At 41.9% G+C, this 16,338-nt stretch overlaps 1 protein-coding gene across 1 annotated transcript in view; it reads left to right on the forward strand.

Moving 5' to 3' along the window:
• The window catches only part of LOC104375664 (homer scaffold protein 1), a 166,409-nt gene extending 157,541 nt beyond the window's left edge, over positions 1 to 8,868 (forward strand). Inside the window, exon 8 of the mRNA XM_086630194.1 lies at positions 8,680 to 8,868. Coding sequence (XP_086486320.1) covers positions 8,680 to 8,868 — 189 coding nt within the window. The remainder of the gene's footprint in view (positions 1 to 8,679) is intronic.
• The last annotated feature ends 7,470 nt before the right edge of the window (positions 8,869 to 16,338 follow it).

Here is a 16,338-nt window from a genome sequence, read left to right on the forward strand (position 1 = left end):
CTTCTTGTGCAGAAAAATCAAAAGGATTAGGAACAAGGAAAGGAATGACGGTAGGTTTAGCTCTCCCACTTGATCTGGGAAACTGCTCACTGGAGACTGGAGCAACAACTTTCCTGGAAGAACCAGAAAAAAATCCCTATTTCTGGTTGTTTTTCCTTGCAACTGGCGTACCTGTGCCTCTAGTACCGAGGTAGGTTTTCCATCCCACCTTCTAATGTCTTCTCCATGATCACACAGATAAAACCACAGCCTGCCTCATAGTGTATACCATCTCTCTTGAGCAGGGGACCGCTTGCTTCTAATAGCTGAAATACTGATCTGTGCAGGTGGGGAGCAGAACTTTTCTTCTTTAAATTGTGGGAACTCCTAGGACAGTTTCTCAGATGTTTTTTCAGACAGGATTCTGGTGGTTTCTTCACAGCCAAGATGCAGGCCCATAGGGAAATACTCTCTTCATATTGCTGGAGTTGAGTAACCATATCACTCATGGTTGGTGCATCTTCTCCTAAATTCATTCCTGCCAGTGAGGAAGAATATGATGGTTGTGCACTCTGTAGAACCTTCCGACACATGGATTGTGTGCACCGGACTTCATCAGGATCTTCGTGTAACTGCGCGTTTCTCAGGTCATAATAAATCATCTCTCCCACAGCTAGTTCCCTCAGGTACTGAATACCTCTCTCTATGTTGACCCACTTGCCTGGATTACATGAAATCTCTTCCTTGTAGGGATACCTTTCCCTTACACCTGCCAGGAGCCGTCTCCAGAGGCTGTGGACTGGTGTCCTTTTCCTAATCGCTTTATCAATGCCTCCATCCCTAGCGAGATATCCCAGCTGCCTGGCTTCTCTACCATCTAAATCCAGGCTACTGGCCCTGTTATCACAACATCTGAGCAGTCAGATGACAATGTGCTCACCTTGATGACATCTGTAATCTTTTTGAATGTCTTGCAGTTCATTCAGGGATAGAGATTGGGTGGTTATCGTCTCATCTATGAGATCTTTCTCTCCCTTCTGCTGAGTTCTTCCTTAGGGGGAAGTGGGGAGTTCTTCTTCCTCTTCCTCCTGTTCTCATGATGGATCTGTGTTGTGGTTTAGCCCAGCCAGCAATCAAAGGCCACACAGCTGCTCGCTCACTCTTCCCCACCCCTGGGGAATGGGGAAGATAATTAAAGGGGAAAAGGGAAGGAGGGTCGTAGGTTGAGATAAGAACAAATTGTTCATGATTATAATTATAATAGTAATAATAATAATTTTAAAGTAATAATGATAAAATAACAATATATGAGTATATATCTATATAAAAGATAATATACGCAAACAAGTGATGCACGATGTAATTGCTCACCATCCGGTGATCAATGCCTGTCCCGTCTTGACACCACAGTCCCAGATGAGTTAGAGGCCCGAAAAGAGAACAAGAGAGAGAGATAGAACTCCGAGAGACTGAGAGTCTGAGAGAGACCCTGGAAGAGCCAGAGCTTCTTCCCTGTCAACCCTCATCTATATACTGAGCATGACATTTCATGATATGGAACACTCCATTGGCCAATTTGGCCTTCAATCCTAAATTCAATTCATAAGGGGAGTTGTAGACCCTTTGTCCCGGCCATGCTCCCCCCCAGCCTGTTGTGCTCCTGCACACTGGCAAAACACGGGAAGCTGAAAGGTCCTTGGCTGTCTCAGTGCCAACTATAAACATCAGTGCGCTGTCAGCATTCTTCTCAGAGCGAATCCCAGATTAAAACCAAAACACAGAGCTCTTCTGGCTGCTAAAAAGAACAACTAACTCTGTCTCAGTCAAAACCAGAACATCCTGCTTTAGTTTGCCTCCTCTCTTCCCTCTTAGGAGAACCTTCTTCATCCCTTTCTAAATGGGCTGACTTTCATGTCCGTTTCCTCTTCTGTATGGGGGCAACTGATAACGGCATGGACTATGCAGTGCTTTCCATTGGGCTTTGAGTAGCTGCAGTGCTTGTTGGGGGGTTGGAGTAGCCACAGTGTTTGTCACTGGGGTTTGTTTAGCCACAGTACCTGTCAAAGGAGTTGGAGTTACCACAGTACTTGTCATCAGGGTTTGAGTAAGTGTAGCAGTCGCCAGCATCTGAGTAGCTGTAGTGCTTGTTGTGGGAGTTTGAGTAGCCACAGTGCCTGTCGCAGGAATGTGAGTAGAGTGCCTGCATTTGTGCTGAGCACCAGTAACAGATGGGGGTGAAACAACTGTAGCAGGAGCCGGAGTTTGAGTAGCCATAGTGCTTGTTGAAGGGGTTGGAGTAGCAGTGGCATCTGGTGCAGGGGCTGAGGTAGTAGCTGGGGTAACACTGGTAACTAATCGAATGATATTTCTAAATAATCAATTAACCCTAATTATATACATAATTAGACATACATTCAGGAGACCTAGCAACAAGATCATACAGGTCTGATATTCCCAAGGATATTCGAAATTGTCAAAAGCTTTTGTAAATGGTCTGGAGGGGGAGGGGAAAGTGTATCGACTCTCCAAAGGAAAAAAGCAACCGGTGTAATTGGCAACAATGCCCGCCAGGTGGCGTCTTCTGCTTGCCATAAGTCATTATATATGTTGAGCACAGCTTAGGGAAAATAAAACAGAAGGAAGTATGGGAGAAAGTATATCTGAGGAAGTGTTTGGGGAAGCTAAATGTATATGGATTAGGAAAGAGATATCAAGAATGGAATATAAATAAAGTACATGTTGTGATTTAACCCAGCTGGCAACTAAACGCCACACCCCAGGGAATAGGGAAGAGAATCAAAGGGGAAAAGGGAATCAAAGGGGAATGTCATGGGTTGAGATAAGAACAGTTATTAATTAATTAATTAATTAATATTATTGATAATAAAACAAAGTAATAATGATATTATTGTAATGTATTAATAAATAATGATAATAATGGGTTGAGATAAGAACAATTAAATAATAATAAAAAAATAAATTAAAAGTAATAATATCCTTCTTCCTCTTCCTCCTAGCTAGCTCTTCTAGCTGCTAAAAAGAAAAGAAAACTGACTCTGTCCCAGCCAAAACCAGGACAGTACACAAGCTGGAGGTTTAAACAAAAGAAGGGAACTCTCTTGTTTTGAAGAGATACAGGGCAAGGACTAGCAATGGAGACTTAAAAGGAAACACCTTATGCTGAATATTGTTAGAAGTTCCTATATCTAACATAAAGCTTTTGATTTTACCTGGTTGCTCCCACCTAACAACTCACAGCAGAACAATTCCTGTTTATGAGCCTCTGAGGAGGGACTGAAAGATGATATTCAGTGCTTGATATAGGCCAATGGGCTGCTTTTCAGGCCCAGATGTCATGAAATAAAACCATATACATATCCATGGATTTGTTCCAAAGTGATCCCTTTCATCACTGGGTTGCCTACTTACAAAAATTATCTCTGGGGTAAGAGCAGTGGCAAGGAGACTTCTTAGAGCCCACGCATTTGGTGAGTAGAAGAGGAGCAGTGACAGAAGAAGCAGGAAGCATGAGCAAACGTGGAAAAACAGCAATGGGTTTTGTGTGAGCTAAAGAAAAGACTGTCATTCCTGTAGAGTTCAGAGGGCCTTGAATTTTACTTTTCTTCCTGTACTGCAGTTGCTCGGCCTCAGAGGGTCTTGAACCCATGTAGTCATTACACTGGGTAATATTTGTCAGTACTGTTTGGAGCACAGGAGAAGAGTCAACGAAGGAGAGTCTACAGAGTTTATGAACTGCATTATAATCAGTTAGCTTGTTCGATTATAGCAACAGTGGGGTAGTAATAAGCAAGTATGTATTTTAATTTTTTGTATCTACAAATACTCTTTTCAATTAGCTTCCTTTAATGCTTTGGCAACTATATTATTCAGTGTTAAACAGACTAATTTTTCTCTTGGTCCTGGCAACAAGGGGTATTTCCTGCTCTCAGCTGTGCTGTTCAAGACGAGTGGCCAAAACTCGGTAATTTTTAACTTGCTCGTTTACAAACAAGAGGTAAGGGAAGTATTCCAGTTAAAATAGTTTGGATTGGAAGGGACCTTTAAAGGTCATCTAGTCCAACCCCTCTGCAATGAGCAGGGACATCTTCAACTAGATCAAGTTGCTCAGAGCCTTGTCCAAACTGATCTTGAACACTTCCAGGGATGGGGCAGCCACAACTTCTCTGGGCAACCTGTTCCAGTGCCTCACCACCCTCAGAGTGAAAAATTTCTTCCTTATATCTAATCTAAATCTACCCTCTTTCAGTTTAAATCCATTGCCCCTTGTCCTATCACTACACGCCCTTGTAAAAAGCCCCTCTCCAGCTTTCCTGTAGGCCCCCTTCAGATACTGGAAGGCTGCTATAAGATCACCCCAGAGCCTTCTCTTCTCCAGGCTGAATATCCCCAACTCTCTCAGTCTGTCTTCATAGGAGACGTGCTCCAGCCCTTGGATTATCTTCATGGCCCTCCTCTGGACTCACTCCAGCAGCTCCATGTCCTCCTTGTGTTGGGGACTCCACAGCTGAATGCAGTATTCCAGGTGGGGTCTCACAAGAGCAGAGTAGAGGGGCAGAATCACTTCCCTCGACCTGCTGGCCACACTTCTTTTGATACAGCTCAGGATACAGTTGACTTTCTGGGCTGCCAGCGCACATTGCCGGCTCATGTTGACCTTCTCATCAACCAGCACCCCCAAGGCCTTCTCCTCAGGGCTGCTCTCAATTCATTCTCTGCCCAGCCTGTACTTGTGCTTGGGATTGCCCTGACTCATGTGCAGGACCTTCACTTGGCCTTGTTGAACTTCATGAGGTTCTCACAGGCCCACCTCTCCAGCCTGTCAAGGTCCCTCTGGATGGCATCCCTTCCCTCCAGCATGTCCACAACACCACACAGCTGGATGTCGTCAGCAAACTCACTGAGGGTGCACTCAATTCCACTGTCCATGTTGCCCACAAAGATGTTAAATAGCACCGGGCCCAGTACTGACCCCTGAGGAACACCACTTGTCACCGGCCTCCACTTGGATATTGAACCATTGACCACAACTCTTTGAGTGTGACCATCCAGCCAATTCCTTATCCACTTAGTGGTCCATCCGTCAAATCCATGTCTTTCCAATTTAGAGACGAGGATGTCGTGTGAGACAGTATCAAATGCTTTGGATAAGTCCAGGTAGACTATGCCAGTTGCTCTTCCCTTATCCATCTGTCCTGGTTTTAGCTGGGACAGAGTTAGCTCTTCTTTTTAGCAGCTAGAAGAGCTCCGTGTTTTGGTTTTACTCAAAAGCTCACTCTGAGAAGAATGTTGATAGCAAGCTGATATTTGTGGTTGGACGTGAGACTCCAAGGACTTTTCAGTGTGCCGGAGTGCAGAAGCACGGCGGGATAAGGGGGGAGCATAGTTGGGACAAGGGGGACACGATTTCCCTTGTGATTTGTGGTGGAACTTAAGGTTGAGGGCCAAACTGGCCAATTAGTATTCCATATCATGCAGTGTCATGCCCAGTATAAGAGTGATGGTCAGCCGGAAAGAAGGGCTTTTGCGCTTTGGCTCTTTCGCTGCTTTTGCTCTTTTGTGCTTGCTGCGCTTTTGCTCTATTGCCTTTTTTTTCTCTCTCTCCCAGTACTCCCACTCTCGGAGTACTATCTCTCTCTCTCTGCCCCTCTCTATTTTGGGGCCTCGCGTTCGTCCGGGATTGCAGCTTCAGGACAAGACGGGCTGCGAATAAGAGGGGGTGGTGAGCATCTACACTGTGTATTAAATCATCTGTATTAAATTGTTCTTATCTCAACCCACAGGTTTCCTGTTTCTCCTTTAATTCTCTCCCTCATTCCTGGGGGTGGGGGAGGGTGAGTGACCGGCTGTGTGGGGGGGTCCGGTTGCTGGAGTTGCAACTACTGTAGTTGGAACTACAGGCCAGTCAGTCTCACCTCTGTGCCCGGCAAGATCATGGAGCAGATCCTCCTGGCGACTATGCTAAGGCACACAGAAACTAAGGAGGTGATTGGTGACAGCCAACATGGCTTCACTAAGGGCAAATCTTGCCTGACTAATTTGGTGGCCTTCTATGATGAGGTTACAGCATTGATGGATAGGGGAAGAGCAACTGACATCGTCTACCTGGACTTATCTAAAGCATTTGATACTGTCCCACACTACATCCTTGTCTCTAAACTGGAGAGACATGGTTTTGATGGATGGACCACTAAGTGGATAAGGAATTGGCTGGATGGTCGCACTCAAAGAGTTGTGGTCAATGGTTCAATGTCCACGTGGAGGCCTGTGACGAGTGGTGTTCCTCAGGGGTCAGTACTGGGGCCAGTGCTATTTAACATCTTTGTTGATGCCATGGACAGTGGGATCGAGTGCACCCTCAGCAAGTTTGCTGACGACGTCCAGCTGTGTGGTGTTGTGGACACGCTGGAGGGAAGGGATGCCATCCAGAGGGACCTTGACAGGCTGGAGAGGTGAGAACCTCATGAAGTTCAACAAGGCCAAGTGCAAGGTCCTGCACGTGGGTCGGGGCAATCCCAAGCACAAGTACAGGCTGGGCGGAGAATGGATTGAGAGCAGCCCTGAGGAAAAGGACTTGGGAGTGCTGCTGGATGAGAAGCTCAACATGAGCCGGCAATGTGCGCTGGCAGCCCAGAAAGCCAACCGTATCCTGGGCTGCATCAAAAGGAGCTTGGCCCGCAGGTCGAGGGAAGTGATTCTGCCCCTCTACTCTGCTCTCGTGAGACCCCACCTAGAATACTGCGTTCAGCTCTGGAGTCCCCAGCACAAGAAGGACATGGAGCTGCTGGAGCGGGTCCAGAGGAGGGCCATGAAAATGATCAGAGGGCTGGAACACCTCTGCTATGAAGAGAGGCTGAGAGAGTTGGGGCTGTTCAGCCTGGAGAAGAGAAGGCTCTGGGGTGATCTTATAGCAGCCTTCCAGTACTTAAAGGGGGCCTACAGGAAAGCTGGAGAGGGGCTTTTTACAAGGGCGTGTAGTGATAGGACAAGGGGCAATGGATTTAAACTGAAAGAGGGTAGATTTAGATTAGATATAAGGAAGAAATTTTTCACTCTGAGGGTGGTGAGGCACTGGAACAGGTTGCCCAGAGAAGTTGTGGCTGCCCCATCCCTGGAAGTGTTCAAGGCCAGGTTGGATGAAGCTTTGGGCAACCTGGTGTAGTGGAGGGTTTCCCTGCCCATGGCAGGGGGGTTGGAACTAGATGATCTTTGAGGTCCCTTCCAACTCTAACCATTCTATCATTCTATGATTTTATACCTGTTACTCTTGACTGCCCAAATACATATTCTGTATGGCTCAGGTTGTTTCTTATGGTTAGCTGAGATCTCTCCAATGTAAACATGAATGTATTCATTAGCTTTGAGGGAGACAGAAGAATTGTAACAAAAACAGTGGGAGAGTGGGAGGGCAGAAAGAAAGCTCGTGCTGGGAGGGATGACTGCTTCCAAATCGCCTACCCTATGGTTATGTGAAACTAGTTGTTGTAAAAACTCAGAGCAGGCCCATTAAAGCTTTGTGGCACAAAGCCACTGTAAAGGTAAGTGGAGTTTAAAAAATTTTAATGTATGTAAATATGAATTCACCATACACTTTTCCGGAGAACAACTGTGCAAGATGTATGGTGTATTAAATACACTGTCCCTGTGCTACCTTTGAGAGTGTTTTTCATAACTGAAATTATGAAATTCAGCATGAATTTATGAGACATGCAATGAATGAGACAAATATGCTATTCCAGACCCACATGACTGCTACATTAGTAATTTGATAAAAGAGAGGGCATCCAGTTTGCACCTAGCAGAGCAGCCGTGACCTCTCTCCCGTCACACACAAGCCAGAGCTCTGAGGAGTCCCAGCAGACAGTGCTCCCCTCCTGCTGGCTGGCACGAGGGGGCTTCTCTTCCTCATGAACAAGAGCTGAGCTTGCTCAGGTTCAGATCCCCTCGGCTATGTGTAATGTGCTGCTGATTCATCTTTCCAACTGATGTATGGGAACAGCTTGTCTGTACAGCACTGGTGGCTTGCAGGCTTTCCCCGCTCCCACAGCTGCACTACTGCAGAGCTTGCAGGTGGGAGCTCTGGGGCACAGTGCAACAAGACAAGACGTTCAGCTTGCACTTGCTGATTTAAATTTGTTACAGTCAATTTCACCTTAATATCAGTCTTGCTAGTTTATGTTTCTGTCTTAATTTTCAGGATGAAAAGGCTTATAATGTGAGACAGGACTAAGGTAGTACTCTTCCATCCATAAAGCAGTATTCTGGATTCTATATGAGATCATTTAATGGGAACTGTGTACTTGAACAATTCATATAGTCTAAATAAGGGAATACTTGAACTTAAGTAAACCTTTGAGAAGCTGTTTTCAGTAGGTGGCATATTTCTCAATGATAGAAGTGATAAATTACCTGAATATCACATCCATTGTTCACTGAGTAAATTTTGTTCCTGTCCAAAAGTTTCTGTCCTTCAGATGAATTACTAAAAATATGAAGGAAATGATACTACATACACAATCTTAATAACAATTTGAGTTCTGGTTTTGGCTTAGTGGAAACTGTAAAGGATCACAAATTGTTTCAAAAACCAGTTGACAAAAATAGCACATGAATACCAGCAGGAGGTTAGATTACTTTTTGTTTGCAGACAACACATTAACATGTTATGTATTTTCTCTGAAGGAAGTAGAAATTCGAAACAAAGATCTGGAAGGCCAGCTGTTTGATCTAGAGCAACGTCTGGAGAAAAGTCACAATGAGCAAGAAGCTTTTCGCAATAACTTGAAGACACTTTTAGAAATTCTTGATGGAAAAATATTTGAACTAACAGAGTTACGAGATAACTTGGCCAAGCTAATAGAATGCAGCTAAAGAAAATGGAATTTCAGTGCCAATCAGCTTGAAGATGCACTGTCTCTCTTCATAGGACTGTGTTGGGCTCTGCATCAAAGTTGCACAAAATTAGAAAATGCTCCTCTGAGAGGGTTTGTTTCAAATTTGAGTCATATTTCAATGTAAAATTTAGAACTCCACTAGTATCTAGTTGAAGGAAAAGCAACAAGCAAACTTGAATGACAAATTACCTCCTTGTACATTATTGGCCATAGATAGTTTGAAAGATATTAACAGTAACTGAATGCAATCCTTTTCTAATTATCAGTGATGGAATAATTAGCAGTGTCCCAGGTCACATTCCTTTTTTTGTGATAGATATAATATATGTTATCTTCTGGTTTATTTAAGATATTTAATTGCTGTGTTTTGCGCAAGAACTTAGTGATGACAGTTCTGTATCTTGTTGTTCTTAATAATTTCTCAGGATACTTTCCGCTGTGGAGCAGCAGTGCCATTACCAATTTATTCTTGCCAGGAGTGAGAGAGAGTTGCATCTTTAATTGAAACAAAGTTACTATAACTGCTTGTATAAAGTTTTTCCTTTTGGGGTTTTTCAGTTAGTTGGTTGGTTGAGGGATTTTTTGTTTTATATATATATATATATACACACATATATATATATACTGGAAGATACTGTATTTCTTTATGGAGTTTACTCTGGTGTTCTACAATATCGTCCAATGTAAGGTTTACTTTTTCATATGAATTCCATGTCATTACAGTGAGATACTATCTTCCACTTAACTATATTTTGAAGTCAACCAATGATAGCAGGTGAGTCCCCCAGGAAAAAAAAGTTTAAAATCCCCTGAAAATTTTAAATGTAAGATTTGACATGCACAGGTAACAAGAAATAGCCAGTTGATTGTTTTCTGGCCATGATACATATATTGACTATCTATGTTCAATTAACTGTTAACCTGTTCTGCAGGAGACTTTTTCAGATTGTCACATGAATTTCGGGTTTTGTGAATAATGGTTTATGGGAAGCATTGTTTATTACAGATTGCATTAAGGGCATAGAGCTATTTCAAGGGATTACTCATACACTGAACTTGTCCAGCCAAGAAAGCTGTTTCTATAAGCTTTTTGTCATAACAAATTGAAATGGAGACATGTTTACTCTTTTATGGATTTTCATATCAAATCTTTATTGAAACTGCACCAGGCAATATTCTGAACTGTTAATTAGATGTTTAAAAACAGAAAATCAAATTCAATTATCCTCAGTGAACATGTTTTAAAGTTGTTTTGATGTAATTTTAACAGATCTTTGACAAAAACACATTTCTTCAGATAACAGATTTATTTAAAAAAAACACCAACTCTCTGAAAGGTAAGCCAAGTGTCATGTGTCTTGCATCAAAGTACATTCTTGAAATAAATTGCTTGTAATGTTGAAGAGGGCTTTTTTAAAATGTATGAATGAGTGTCAGACTTCAAATTCGAAACATGCACTGACTTTTTTTGCTCCCCAAATTAATTTGAGTGTTAAACATGAAATCTAGCCGCTTATTAAATTTGTACAACACAATTTTCTCCACTTAGAGACTGCTATTCAAAACTAGAAAAGATAAGTTTGTTTTTATGTGTGTACTCTGTATATATACCATATAATACACACAGCTTCTCATTTATATCAGAAATACATGCTTTATTTCTAAAATACTGGGTTTTTTTCTTCACCAGTAATTTATCAGGTGTCCTCTGACTAGTCAGGAAAATGGTTTAGGTCAAATGCTAAACCGTCATGTATTATACTGTATGTAGTGTACACAATGTTTAAGTTTTCTCCATATTTTTACAGTATTTTCTCAACTATTTTATTTATTAAAGGAGTGGGGAGGAGCTTGGTTCAGCGTGCTACTGATTGAAAACTTTGTGGTGAGCTACATGGTTTTCATTTGATGGATTTTAGACAGTGGTTTGTATATCTTCATCAGGTCCAGATGAGCAGATATGACCAGTTTTTAATTTACCTGGGAATGTTTGGGCCTGATTCTCTTGTCATTTGTGGTGCTGTAAACCAGATGTGTCCTTGATATGATGTCAGCATCATTCAGTTGACATAACATCTGTGGAAGCGCAAGGAGAATCTGTCCTGTTAATGCTCAGTGGACATAATAAGGATGAAGAAAGAATAAAACCAGAGAAAGTTGATGATGGAATAAATGTAATATTATTTTTAATGATATTATTATTGAAATTTTAAAATATATTATGTCATTTACATGTGGGAAAATAGTGGACAGAAATATTTCCACTTGAATTTTGTGAATAGGTGTGGTACATGAGCATTTCTATGTATACGTACACACATGTATATACAGAACATAAAAAAATTTAAATGTGCACATTTTTATTATTTTTCTATTGAAATTAAATTTAAAATTGGAAATTGATATTTGAGAATTTATTTTCTCAGTAGATATGCTTCCTTTCCTTTTTAAAAATAATACAATTGCTGAGGGCTGCACCTTTGAATTCCCAAACAGTTATCAAACATAAATATGGGATAAAGTGGACATATGTGCACATATAAATAAAATCCTATTGCTAATAGTATTTTTAATGTTTATTTACAGTAGGTGAGTGTTTAGAAATTGCAACCTAAAGTTCATACTTAGGTGGTTATACCTACTGTAGCCTCTCCACTTCTGTTTTAAGATAAAAGTTTGCCTGTTTGAAACCTTCCTTTTCCCAGAGACAGGTATTATGCATTATATCTATTGTTGATGAAACTATGGGAATATGTATACCAGAAAACAGTGTTGAGTACCATAGCCTGAAAACATGACTGTGAACTTGCACAGGAGGGGAGAGCAGTCACATCAAATATAACTTGTTATATGGCAACTACAGTCTTATAAAAAAAAAAGAATTACCCATTGCACCTTGATTACTGTGTTCAGTTTTGGGCCCCTCGCTACAAGAAAGACATTGAGGCGCTGGAGCGTGTCCAAAGAAGGGCTATGAAGCTGGAGAAGGGTCTAGAGAACAAGTCTTATGAGAAGCAGCTGAGAGAACTGGGGTTTTTTAGCCTGAAGGAAAGAAGGCTCAGGGGAGACCTTATTGCTCTCTACAACTACCTGAAAGGAGGTTGTAGCGAGGTGGGTGTTGGTCTCTTCTCCCAAGTACCAAGTGATAGGACAAGAGGAAATGGCCTCTAGTTGCACCAGAGGGGAGGTTTAGATTGGATATGAGGAAAAAATTCTTCACTGAAAGGGTTGTCGAGCATTGGGAGAGGCTGCCCAGGGAAGTGGTTGAGTCACCATCCCTGGAGGTATTTAAAAGATGTGGTGCTTAGGGACATGATTTAGTGGTGGACTTGGCAGTGCTAGGTTGGACTTGATCTTAAAGGTCTTTTCCAACCTAAACAATTCTATGATTCTAAAAAACTAACAAAAATACCCAACAAAAAAACCCTCACAAAATAAAAATCAAAAATACACTTTTTATTTTGAAATACACTTGCTGTTCTCTGGATAATGTACTTTCACTCTTTATTTTTTTCTTAAATCTTTTCTAAGTTTGTGCAAGTGATAGCAACAGCTACCTTAATCTTTCAGGTGCTACTGGATTTTGCATTAGCATGTTATGTTGTGAAATCCTGACTTTGACATAAAAGATTTTTTTAAGTATATCTGGATAGTTAGTTTTTGGAGTGTCTTGTTCATAATCTATATGCCTCAATGATCCAGAAATTGCATTTTTCTATGCGGACAAAGTAAAATGTGTGAATTAATCTGTCTGTTACATATTGGGAATTTGTTTTCCTGGCTAATATATCCAGGAAAGAGGAGAACAAAATGAACTGATAATGCAGAAATGCTGTTACAAGATCTCTAAGAAAATATCTTTTCAGGTATAATAAATATATAAAGGGCTAAACCAGATGTAACGCAAATAAGTATCATTTAATGCTATCGATGGCATTCCCAGGATAATCCCTTTAAGAAAACCCTGCAAGAATGAACAATGCATCAATTAAAGATTAATACTTTGGGATGTATCTTTTCAGTTGTCAGCTGTGGAAGGTTTCTGATTTCTGCTCATTTTTCTACTGGTTAGGGACTAACTTCATGTTTATCATCAATAAGGGGCTAAAGCTCAATTTGTTTTATCATCTTTTATATTTGGTACCGAAGTGGCTACTGAACAGCACTCTCTGAACACCGTGTTCATTAGGAGGTTCATTTCAAAGGCAAAATCAAAGCCTTTTTCAGAAATACTGCATGGAAAGAAGAATGGAAAACTGTTGCAGACTTTAATTCTCTGTAGAATTGCAGATGTCGATAAAAGCACTTAATTTAGTTGATTACAGAAATCTTGGATCTTGAGGTCAAATATAAATCTGATTAGAGATTAGGTCTCAATGTCAAAAGACAGTTAAAACAAACCCACAACCAACCACCAAGAAACTCTGTCCAAATGCATGTAGTTCAGTCTCAGTAACTGGACATGCCAGCTAAGTGCATAGCTATACACTGATTTTTTTTTTTCAGGGAATGGACCTGACTCTGCAAAGCAATGTTGAAATGGTCTTGTTTACATTTTCTTAATAATGCTGCACTACCTCTGAATGGTGCTAAGCAGAGAACATACCACAGAATAATGGATTTTTTAAAAAAATCTCTATTTTTGCTTAGCAGCATTAATTCCTTGTTATACTCCACTTAATTCAGACAAGTAGGATTAATTATGTTAAATGTTTGGGAATGATTAACAGAGTTTTGTGTTAGATCCTGGATTCAATTCAGTTCATCTCCACTGTTTTGGACATGCAACATCGCCAGAAAGCAGGTGCAACTGTTTATATCAAAAGACCTGCAATACCTCTAGATAGTATGGGTTCTCACAACATATGGGGTCTTGTAGCTTGCCTGCCACAACCTCTCAGGGACTTGTAGCTGCCATTACTGCCTCTGCACTGTTGGAAGCTCATCCTAGGACCAAAGAAACACAAGCATAATTTATACCCACTTTCTTCCTCATTGCCTGGTCTTGCACAAGCAAAGCTCAGCTACAATACATCTGGCAGTTTGTGTCATTTTCAAATACAGGCATGAGAAGGAGTAGTAACCATCAAAGATGTTTTAGCTTTTTTGAGGAAAATATAGAGTTGTCAAAAAGATTGCCTTACACGGATCTTCACAAACAATACGTGCATCCAGATGCTAAAGGGAGAGGAAGACCTACAAGACTGACAAGGTATGTTCAAGTGTAATTTGCACATAGGGATTTCCCTCTTTTGAGTTGAATTAAATACTGTCATGCAGATATTTGCAAGCTTAAGTTTTTCAGAGAAGGAACAAGAGCTTTGAAATTCTATGAGTCTGGATTGTATTTTGTTAAATGATAACAGGAATTTTCTCTAAACAAAATAAAGGAAATGGGAATCAAAATGATCTTGTACTTCCCTCCAAGAGAGATATCACAGCCTTTAAATGTGGATGGAAATGTGAAAATTAAATCTACTATATCTGCATCTGAATATATGGTTCATTTTTATCATTCCAGCAGTGTTTCTCAGGAACCAGAAATATGACTTAAAAAGCAGTGAAAGGTACAGCTCTCTGATTTTCACTTAGTGAGAGAAGCCAGAATAATAATGTGTAGATAAGCAATTCAAGTAGTATCTAGTGTGAGTATCCTGCATCAAAGTCCCTACTGCTCATCCTCACTGCTACACCCTGCAAGCCATGTGGAAGCTAGCCCAAATGTAGCTGCACTTGCTGTCTGTCCCAGAGGCGTCCCCAAAGGGTTTGTTGTCATTTATTCAGAAGCTCTGTTAAAAAAAAAAAAAAAAAACGGAGGGTAATTGTCATAGGTGATTCCCTTCTGAAGGGAACAGAGGGGCCAACATGTCAACCGGACCCAACTCACAGGGAAGTCTGCTGCCTCCCTGGGGCCCAGGTCAGGGACGTCACTAGGAAACTCCCTGGTCTGGTACAGCCCTCTGATTATTATCCATTACTGGTCATGCAGGTCGAAACTAATGAGGTAACAGAGAGAGGTCCAAAAGCCATCAAAAGGGACTTCAGGGCATTGGGGCGATTGGTTGAAGGGTCAGGAGCGCAGGTAGTGTTTTCCTCAATCCCTTTAGTGGCAGGAAAGAATACAGATAGGAACAGGAAAACACACCTGATTAACAGATGGCTCAGAGGCTGGTGCCACCAACAGAAATTTGGTTTCTTTGATCATGGGGAGGCTTTCACAGAAACGGGTCTGATGGCAACTGAGGGATTTCAGCTGTCTCAAAAGGGGAAAAGGATTCTTGCTCATGAGCTGGTGGGGCTCATCCAGAGGGCTTTAAACTAGGTTTGAAGGGGGAGAGGGATATAACTAGGCTCAGTAAACCAGGCTCAGGGAATAAGGCCTCCCACCCCCCTAGGGTGAAATCGGCGTGCTCAGCTGGCTCTCTGAAATGCCTGTACACCAATGCACGCAGCATGGGGAACAAACAGGAGGAGTTAGAAATCTGTGTTCGATCAGGGGGTTATGATCTTGTAGCAATTACTGAGACTTGGTGGGACAGCTCGCATGACTGGAATGTGGTCATGGATGGCTATGTCCTCTTCAGGAAAGACAGGCCAGCAAGGCGAGGTGGTGGAGTTGCTCTTTACGTGAGGGAGCAACTAGGGTGCATTGAGTTCTGTCCAGGGGCGGATCAGGAGCAAGTTGAGAGCTTGTGGGCGCGAATTAAAGGACAATCTGGCATGTGCGATACTGTTATTGGTGTCTATTACAGACCTTATTCTCACTAATAAGGAGGGGCTGGTTGAAGCACTGAAAGTCGAGGGTAGTCTTGGTTGTAGTGACCATGAAATGGTGGAGTTCAGGATCTCATGTGGCAGGAATACCTAGCAGAACTAGAACCCTGGACTTCAGTAGGGCCAACTTTGATATTTTCAAACAATTGCTAGGAGAAATCCCATGGGACAGAATACTAGAAGGTAAAGGGGCCCAAGATAGTTGGTTAGCCTTCAAGGACCTTCCGAGCTCAAGACCGGTGCATCCCAACAGGTAGGAAGTCAAGAAAGGGCACCAAGAGACCTGCATGGTTAAATGGGGAACTGTTGGGAAAACTCAAGTGGAAAAAGAGAGTGTACAGATCATGGAAGGAGGGGCAGGCCACTTGGGAGGAATATAGGTCTGCTGTCAGAGGATGTAGGGAGGCAACTAGGAAAGCTAAGACCTCCTTGGAATTAAACCTTGCAAGAAAGGTCAAGGACAACAGAAAGGGCTTCTTTAAATACACTGCAGGTAAAACTAACACCAGAGGCAATATAGGCCCACTGGTGAATGAGGAGGGTGCCCTGGTGACAGAGGATAAGAAGAAGGCAGAGTTACTGAATGCCTTCTTGGCCTCAGTCTATACTGCTGGAGGCTAATCTGATGAACCCCAGAACCCTGAGGAAGTCAGGATAGAGGAGGAGTCTACCC

The sequence above is a fragment of the Tauraco erythrolophus genome, chromosome W (assembly GCF_009769465.1).
Source record: "Tauraco erythrolophus isolate bTauEry1 chromosome W, bTauEry1.pri, whole genome shotgun sequence".
Lineage (NCBI taxonomy): Eukaryota > Metazoa > Chordata > Aves > Musophagiformes > Musophagidae > Tauraco > Tauraco erythrolophus.